The sequence below is a fragment of the Corvus cornix genome, chromosome 1A, assembly GCF_000738735.6.
Source record: "Corvus cornix cornix isolate S_Up_H32 chromosome 1A, ASM73873v5, whole genome shotgun sequence".
Classification (NCBI taxonomy): Eukaryota; Metazoa; Chordata; class Aves; order Passeriformes; family Corvidae; genus Corvus; species Corvus cornix.
In genome coordinates this window covers 44,023,450-44,033,136 of record NC_047057.1, presented here as the reverse complement: position 1 = coordinate 44,033,136, position 9,687 = coordinate 44,023,450, and the positions used below count along the sequence as shown (strand labels likewise).

General features: G+C 37.4%; 1 protein-coding gene across 2 annotated transcripts; it reads right to left on the bottom strand.

Annotated features, from left to right (window-relative positions):
• Positions 1-2,678: 2,678 nt before the first annotated feature.
• Positions 2,679-9,687, bottom strand: MRPL42 (mitochondrial ribosomal protein L42). Of its 2 annotated transcripts, none has more exons than XM_010410824.4 (6): positions 9,562-9,687; positions 8,310-8,471; positions 6,487-6,550; positions 5,528-5,612; positions 4,066-4,229; positions 2,679-2,813 (listed from the first exon to the last, which is right to left on the bottom strand). In XM_010410824.4, the coding sequence occupies exons 2-6, from the start codon at positions 8,389-8,391 to the stop codon at positions 2,768-2,770; spliced, it is 441 nt and encodes a 146-aa protein (XP_010409126.2). In that variant the 5' UTR covers positions 8,392-8,471; positions 9,562-9,687; the 3' UTR covers positions 2,679-2,767. The 2 variants fall into 2 exon arrangements, with proteins under 2 accessions (XP_010409126.2, XP_010409127.2); XM_010410825.4 differs by having other exon boundaries at positions 9,591-9,670.

The window sequence follows — 9,687 nt, the reverse complement described above, 5'->3', positions numbered from 1 at the left end:
AACAAATCACTCAGTAAGATGTACCCAACTGCATACTATCCACAGCAATGAGCCTAAGACCGTCTGGAACCCTCAACAGCTACTAGATACAAAGCAAATGCCTAAGTGCCCAAAATTTGATACAAAGTCCCAGAACAGGCTTAACATCGCAAATTTTACCCAACCTAAGTTTGCAATTTCAAAGAACAAGAGCAACGGAAAACAGAAATCCCAAACTAACTTTCAAATGGATTTTTTTTTTTTTTTTGCATGGAAATGGAACAATAATCAAGTGGACGACTTCTGAAATCCAAGTTTTCAAATGAAGAGAAAGAAAGACAGTTGTCTGAGACCCAGAAAACCAAGAAGAGAGCTTCAAATTATTGTGAGAGTAGTATTTTAAATGTGTCATGCTTTGGCTAACCCAGGAAAAAGATTTAGTAAAAGAAAACGCAGAAAGATTGAAAGCACCAGCACAAGGAAAGATTTTAAAACATCAATGTTATAAACTAACAACGAAAGGGCACAGGGTACACGCAGTGAACATGTGTTTTAGACTGTTTCCAGCAACTGGTCAGAAGAGGAAGTACTTTAAAGATAGCAGCCAAGCATATCATAAATTTTTAGCTCTCAAAATGCCTGAAAAGCATCCAAAAGTGTTTGGGAAGCATTGTGAAATCCAGTATTTCTACAGTGATTGTGGATGTTTGATCACAAACAGTGTTTGACAGGCAAGAATAGATAAATGTTGTAACAGAAGGTTTCTCTGTAAAGCAAAATTTCTTAGCAGAATTAGGCATCAGTAAGCAAAAATATGGAGGAAAGAATGGGGGAAAATAATTGTAAGTTTAAATTAGTCTAAGGATATCTCTTCTTACACTGGCATGAAGTCACACGGTGACAAATTAGGTCTCAGCTTTCCAAAAATAAAGGAAACTCAATTTTATGCATTGGAACATACCAAAACACTACATGAGAGGTAAGCTCACTTATGCACCAGTCAGTACCAGGCACCACGAACTGATGAAAATACCAAAATTTGCTGTACTACAAATTACTACAATCTATTTGAAAAGTTATATTCTAGGCAGAAAATTCATGCGATTGAACCTGCAGAGTTAAGCAGCCATCCTTTGCAGAGACCCCACAGACATTCCTTTTGTTATGTGAGCAACACATCATTAATAGGGAGCCAAAATCACTTGGCTGATGTTGGCTTGAGCATGGAACTCTGATATCTTACAAGCACAACAGAGCGAAGCAGCAAAACGATTTCATGCTCTGCCGTGATAAACCAGTATCAGCTACCCAGCATTCGGATTTAAAAATGCTCTGGCTCTAGTTTTACATAAACATTTCCACAAGTATTTAAAGGCACACATCCAGTATTTATTTTTACACACATCCAATATTGCTTTTTTCACAATTAAAGGATATTCAAGGAGGAAAAGGTTATTTAGTAATATCTTTAAAAACAAGCAGTTTCTCAGCTTCTCAATTGAGAAGTTGAGTGGTACTCAACTTGTAGCAAATTCTGTAGAAAATGCATGCTGGCAAAATGACACTAGACTAACAGAAGAAACCAACCCCTTCCTAGGTTATCCAACTTGCTTTGGAAGGGAAATGCAGTAAAAATGTATGATGTATACGAGATAATTATTTTCTGATTATTTAGAAGGACCTGCTAAGAAGGCTTTATGAAGTCACTGGGATCTCTGCAGTGGCACAACATTCCAAGCTAGCCCTTTCTGTCAGAGGGCTGATGTAAGACTAAAACTGTAGACTGGAACAAAGGTCTTTTTCCCTTTCCTGAAGGAAAAAAATGCTAGATGACACAGAATATTACAAGAGGAAGAACACTTAAGCACTACAAAATGCTAAAGCAATGATGTAGAATCAGACCAATTTTTTTTTAATTTAAAGCATTTTTTATAATAAAGGGTCAACCCTTCCTCCTCAGTAAACTACAAAGAGCAGGGATTACCTTGCTGATGTAAACAACTTCTTCTACTGTGCTACAGCTACTCCAATTTATGTATGAACACAGCATCCTCACTGAGTGGTAGTTGGGGTGGGATTAAACAAACAAAAAAACCCCCCCACGAACCATGAATGCACACAGAAGTTCTCAGATATTTGAGAATGCTGGATGGTTTAGAAGGGCAAGTTACTGTGCCTTGGATGCTAAAAATTAACCAAGTTGGCCAGTTTTCAGTACATGACAGCCTTAAATACTATTAATTGCCTGATGTAGAATTAAACATGGCACCAGGTATCTCACAAGTGTAACAGAACAAGGAAAACTAATTGTTTTCACAAATACCTCAGATAATATTGTTCATAAATATTATTTCATTAATACTTCAGTATTCAAGCTCAGCTGCATTTCAGTTAATAGATTCCTAAAGAAAAAAAAAATATTATCCCCCTCAAAACCACCAAACCCTAACACATCAATTTCTGGACTTCCCATTTTGATGCAAGACTTCTATGGATTCACTTGACAAATGATGAGCCTCTGACCTCTGAGTTTAATCAGAGCACTCCATCCCTGCTACATCCTGTTCTAAGACTTGTCCATTTGCTGACCAGGAATGCACAACTGCCTTCACTGACTCCCTGTTTCATCAGTGCCATTTCGTTGGTTTTCTGTCAACCAGTTAAAGTAGAAAATAAATGTCAAATCAAGTTAAGCAAGCTCTGTTATAGCCAAACATGTCACTTTCTGTAACTTTTATTTCCAATAAAAATTGACAGCTAAGTCCTGATGAATAAGAAGTTATCTTCGTTATCGGTCTTTAGGAGGATTAGGATTCTTGCGTCTTCTATGATACCTAAAAGAAAAAAAAGGCTGCAGTGAGTGCAAGCTGTGGACAGTCTTTATTTTCCTGGTATTTCTGCCCCCAGTGAGTGACCTGAGGTTACACAAGGAAGTGAAATACAAGATACACAAGCACAATCCACCACCACTCATTAGAGATGTCATCTCTGTTGTTTGTGCAGTTACATAATGCTACTCATTTCTATTGCTACATCTGCTACAAGCACGCAATAATCCAATCAGTTCTACAACTGAATAGGCACAAAGGCTGCTGTTTATTCTTAATCCTTTGTGTGAAGTTAATTTTATTACATGGTCAGCCTTCCCTTTGGCTAAAATGATTGCTATAGAACAAAGATGTTGAAAGGAGTTGTGCCAGACTGTATGTTAAATAGTGTAGTATTTTGCAGAAAAACTAAAAAAAAATTCTTCAGAACAAAAAATGATCCATACTTTCCTCTTAATTATGCACCCTAAACAAGGCAGATCCTGTCTGATCTTCATTAAAGTGACAGCTACCCTTTCGTCATAAAAGTCATACCATTCCATTCCTTATATCTACTCCCAAAGCACATTAATTAAAAAGTTTTCTGTGGACAACACCACCACAAAATTTTGCCTGTTTTATGTCTCCATAGCTATAAAATTAGCAGCTACCAAAAGATGGAGTAACATGGAGTGGAAGGGAGTAACACACACCAGAATGCTGATTGCTTACGTTAGTATATCTGAATGTCCAAAGTTCCTCTTTAAGCCCAGTCATGTATATGTGCACCTCTCCTTCTCCCCAATTTCTGAATGCAAGGCACACCAAAGTACACTTTTCACCACTCCAAATGAAAAACCTCTACTACTCCTAAGTCTGAGAATCTTCCCATTGAGGTTCCTAAGGAACAGGCAATGCATGTTTCCAAGCTGTATTTGGTTATGTCCATTGAGGGTATTTTATGTACTAGATTCTGTTACTGAACTTCAGTAAATGACCTGAACCAGCAGCTAACTGGATGGTATCAGGAATTTCTACACTGTCATGTATTTTACAAAAAAAGTGGCAAAATCTACCAAAGGAGAAGTGTTAAAAAACCCCTTATTAAATACAGTCTTCCATTTACACAATACCGCATTTAAAATTTTATGTAGTAGCCCAAATGCTAGAGGTATCTTGTCTCACATGACTCTTCATTGGTTGAATCTGGCCATTAAATGATTCCTGTATTTCTCTTTACTTCCAAAATGAACAAAGAAATCAAAAAGGAAATACTTACTGTCCCACAGGATACCAGCGATGTTTTGTTGTGTAAAACATTTTGCTGAGCTCTTCAATTGTAGGACCTCTCTCGTTTTTTAGCTCTTTTTCATCCAATCTGGATTTCAAAACTTGATCAAGGTTTTCTTCTTTATTATTCACTGGATCTGGCCGTGGAATGGGCTAGCAAAACATTAATGTATATGTCTGTCTTGTTTCTCCTTTTTTTTTTTTTACTGAGAAAGTCAAAAAGCCAAGCTACATAAGAGTAAGCTGTAATGCTATCTAACAGCTGAAACCAAAGGAATACAGAAAAATGCCTGCAATTGCACAGGGTGTTTATTGTCCCCACCTGCCCCCCCCAAATGAAACCACACAACTGTGGAGATGTCTAGACACATCTATTTACCCTAGGTACTACAGCTGATGAGCCTACCCCTAAAACCAGCATTCTTGTAGTCATTATTGCAGACCTCAATCTTACAATTCACTAGCTGCATCATCAGCTTCAGTTCTACTAACACATAAGTATCCATACTATTCCTAGCCAGAATTTTATTCGTAGCAACCATCATCACTGCTGAAAATCTTTTAAAGGACACATACCTCTGAGAAGAATGTCACTTCCTAATTTTTTATGCAACAGGTAAGACCAAGTTGTTTGTTTTCAATAGGAAACATAACTACTACCACTATAACAAATATTTTTCCTTTTTAGTCCTTTAGCTTTTAGTCTTTTACACCTGTTTTTCTTGAGGTATGTGCAACCAGCAGATTTAAAAATACTGCTATATAATTTGCAGGCAGAAAGTGCTAAAATGGTTTATGTTTCAATGGAGAATTTTCACACTGGGTACTTCAACACAGCTACTAGCTGCAGTATTTTACTAGCACATGAGAACTGGAAAATCAAACAAAAAGTGTACACTAGAAAAATTTATCTAGATGTTAAACCACAACACTAGACTTTCATCAATGTAAAGAACACATTGAAAGTACCACTGACAGACAAAAATCAATATTTAAAGTTCTTCGTGGCTTTTATGAACTCAGTGCTGAATGGAATTTAAAGTTCAAGTTGAAAACAGTAGCAGCAGTATTTCTTTGTATTTTCTTGCCCAGTAGGACATGTGAACCATAACCTACATTCCAACCATCCTTTCTTGAGTAGTATACTCATAGACAGACACTATTTTCTCTGTTGTGCACAAGTATTTTAGTGCCTTGCTTAATTCTACTTGAGTTACTGTATGCTGTGATATCTGAGCTTTTCTGCCTCTGCAACCTTCCCTCAATTCAACTGAGTACACTCCTCCTTGTGGCAGTAGCTATAGTCACCAGTCATTTACTTCACAAATGCGCTGAGCACATACTAAAAAAAGTATTTCAAATTAAAAAAAGATGCCCTAAAGACTCAAACCTGTGAACTACTAAATGCCTTTACAAGAGTAAGAAATATAAATGTGCACACTTGGACATACTTTTGTATGCTCGTATGGAATCTCAAGCGAAGGGTGGTAGCAGACAATTGTCTTCAAATCGGATGTCACTGCAAGTTCCACCTTGCTATAAAAATAAAAAAATCTTGTAACTTTCAGAAACACTGAACAGCTGAGCAGCCCAAGTCCCAAAGAAAACTGGATTTGACCCTGCATTTATGAATCCTTAATAATTTTCTATAAAATAAGGGTCATAAATATTTGATCCAAACTTCCAATTTTTTTGTTTCCTCAGTCATCTTCCCTTTTCTTTTTATAGAGGAAAAAAGGGCTAAAATAAATAATTAAAACAGATAGAAACATGTGCTGGAAAAAAAATCTGAAACCCTTTAATTGTTGCATATAAAACACTAAACAGATAGGGATGATGGTCTCTAGGACAACATGCCTTTATAAGATCTATGGCATCTACAATGAAAAGACAGGAAACAAAGCTCTGTTTGGGCTTCCAACTTTCCTATTAGTTAAAAAATCCTGAACAGGAAGTCCTACTGAAAGTTTCCTTGTGAGAACATAACTTTTCTCACCTTCCTTCCCATGACACACTAAGCTTCCTAAAACCATGGGTGACACAGATGCAGTGTTTCTCGCTATATTTGTATCATCTTTTCCCATTTCTACACAAGTTTCCCATGCAGCAGCACAAAAATACCTGGACTTTGTCTTAACAACAAGCATCAATGGAAATGACTACTCTAAGCTAATTTTGCTCTTCCACAAACAAAACTGCAAGGGTACTGGGGATCATCAACATGTTTAGAATGAGTCCTGCATGACTTATCATTACTATTGGAGACAGTAGTTTAGCTAAAATTACTACATATATCCAGTATTGGCAATAGATGTGTTTGATACCATTATATGACAACTTCACAACACAGAGAATAGCCCTGGAATAAACATTACGTGAAAAGGCCACACATCAAAGCATGTTTACATACCAGTTGTAGTCTTCAGGGAGAACTGAGTATGTAGATTTATGGCAAGCATGATACACAGCTCCATCTACAATAAAAACCCAAGAACTCTGATGTAAAAACAAGCAGAGCTGTGGCCAATTTAAGAACATCTACATTTTCAATTTTCATTCTGTTTCAAGTCTTAATCAGGGATTATAATCATATTCAGTTTTAGAGTAACAAAACCCAAAACTGTCTAAATAGAAGTTCATTTCTAGTGCAATCAAAAAAACCACAGTATGCAGGCAGCTATGACCTATACTAACCTTCCTAGTTGTATTGTTTTCCTAGGAAAAATTACTATATGAACTAAATACCTATAGAGTTCACCATTAGGAAATATTCTTTATATATGTAAAGAACAATACCTTATGACTTACAGGGAAGATCATAATTTCATTCATAGCAAAATTTATTATAAAAATCAAAATCAGGGGCTCTGACAGGATATGTAGAGAAATGTTTTCCTCATGAGGACAGCCAACCAGGGGGACTGAGACCCAGGCAGGTTTGTGAGTTTTCTGTCCTTGGAAATTTCAAAGACCCAGCAAGCCCTGAGCAACCTGATGTGAATGCAGAACTGACCCTGCTTTGAGCAGGAGCTTGGACCACAGACCACTCAAAGTCCCTTCCCCACAGTTTGATTCCCATTTTTTTATAGAGTCATAGAATTATTTAGGTTGGAATAGACTTTTAAGATCATAGAGTCCAAACACAAACCTAATGTAAGGTGTTCAATAGCCCCTCATACAGGAATCATCCTGTAGACATTGCCTTCCACAACAGGTATGCACACCTAAGGTGGGCCTGGGACATGTCTGGAGTTGACTTCCACTGGGAACCCCCTTCCTTTATTGCCGGAACCTGACACAAATCCACATAGAAGTTTCTGTGTCCAGTGAAGCTTTTTCAACAATTACACCTTTTAGAACAGAATTATGATCACATGAAACAATCTTCACATGTTCTGAGCTTTCTGTGAAGTCATAAAAAGGTTTCAACTTTATCTGACGTTATTTTATTTAGACCATTTTTTAATTCAAATAGGATTCTTCATGGCTGCTCATAGCAGAGCGAGAGAGCAATCATTGTGTCAAGACCGCGAAGGGTGAAAAAACAAAGAAGAAACTTTTGTGTAGCTATTTTCCTTTCAGAAATATTTTAGATGCAAATTCTTAAATTCAGAATTACTGTTAGCACTTCCACTCTTCAGATCTTCTAATTAAACTATTCTTAGTTATTACTTGAGTTCTGGTAAACTGCAACTAGTTTGTATTTCTTCCTAAAACTTCTTTCCCTTCCTTGCCCACTTACCCCTAAAATGTAGTAGGTGCATTGTATTTTCTCCATTACTGTCTTTTCTACCACCTTTACTATCTTCCCTATGTCTTTCTATTGATATCTAAAACATGGACAGAAATCTAAAAAATAGTACTGCCTGTTTCTACGTGTTCCCTGTTTACGTTAAGTAACAAGATTTTACTGTAGCCTTTTCTCACCACTGATTCTAAGTCCAAAAAAATAAATTCAATGATAACCAGTAGGAAGAGGGGTAGTATTGACAAGCTAACTAAGAAATTAGGGGGGCATCCTATGTGGACCATGAAGGTTTAATAAGAAAAAAACAAACAAACAGAAAAAGATATCCTTTAGATTATTATTAGAATAGAGCATAGTCTATCAGACTTGATTCTGTTCAAATAGAAAAATCACTTCCATGCTTCCATTACTTTAAATAGTACAGGAAAGAGGCTCTCAAGGAACAAATTTTAATATAGGACTTCTACAATTTCATCACTACTTACTCTGCAGTGGGACCTGTTTACAGTTTGCTACTGAACGCATCCAAAAGAGGCTGGACCATGCAGTTCTAAGTGACATTGCCATGCTGACGGCAGAGAGAAAACCAGTCCTGGACAAGATGGAACTCAAAGAGGCATGTATCCTTTTTCTCTGCAGAACACCCTCTGAAAGAAACCAGTTTCGTAACTATTCAGGATACAAAAGACTAACAATTAAATTTCTTGAATATCTTAACAAAAAATTAAATTTGTTCAACGTATTCTTCATTGTCAATTGTTTAGAAGTCCTTATCACTTAAGATAATGGTACCTGTCTCCTTAACAGTCAAAAGCAGTACGAGACTTTATTAACCATGAGATAGTCTTTGAAGGTTCAACTTTAAAAAAAAGCTTCCACGGCTGTGTCTTGTCACAGGCTTTTCTACTGGTACTCACCCACCTGAAATTTGCATCCTTCCTTCTGCACACTCCATAAAATTATTAGTGGAATATGCTTTTCTTGTTCACAATGTAAATATCACCACCCAGTCCAAAAAATAGAAGTACTTATAAACTACACTTGCTGTAGTTAAAACACTCTCTACATGCAGTTAATTGGTTTCATCCATCTCAAAAACAATATACCTAAAACCTGAGAAACACCATTTAGAATACCTTAAATGTTACCCAAAATCTCACAGAAGCAGAAAGACATCTTATGGTTTCATTGTCTACCGAAAAAAAAAAAATTGCTTTAAAGAGAAACTTATAATAAAGCTTAAAAAAAGGTAACTGGAGACAGTTTAAAGACATACTCATAAAAATAAAGAAACAAGAGCCCTTTAAAAGTACTTCATATTTTGTGCTTCAGAACATCACCAGAAATGTGCATTTTTCCAATTTCGACACAGTTATTCAGCATTCTCTTTATCTGTGCCAATGCTGCTGAAGTTAGGGGAACACTGACAACTACAGCTGCTCATAACTTGCCCTCGGAAGCTCATTAACAAAAAGGAGGCGAAGAACGCGGCGGATCTCGGCCGCCTGGTCCAAGGACAGGGGTCAGGCACCAGCCCGTTCCCGGCCCCACTGCGAGGACCACTCCAGTTTAAATGGGGCCAGTCCCATCCCTGAGACAGCACACAGGAAACAACAACACGTGTGCAGCAACACGCGGGAACACGAAACCTGAGGCTTAGAATTAAAGAAGATATTTAGCTTTCCAAAAAAAAAACCCAAAAAAGTCATTAATCCGTCAAAGCAAGCAAAAGAATACCCGTTATAAAAGTCCTGAGCGTGCCGCACAGGGTTCAGCCCCTCCGAAAGCACACAGAGCCTCTCTCCGGCCTTGCTCCGCGCTTCCCGGGGCAGACACCGCCCGCCCCGCCCCGGCCCCGGCCCG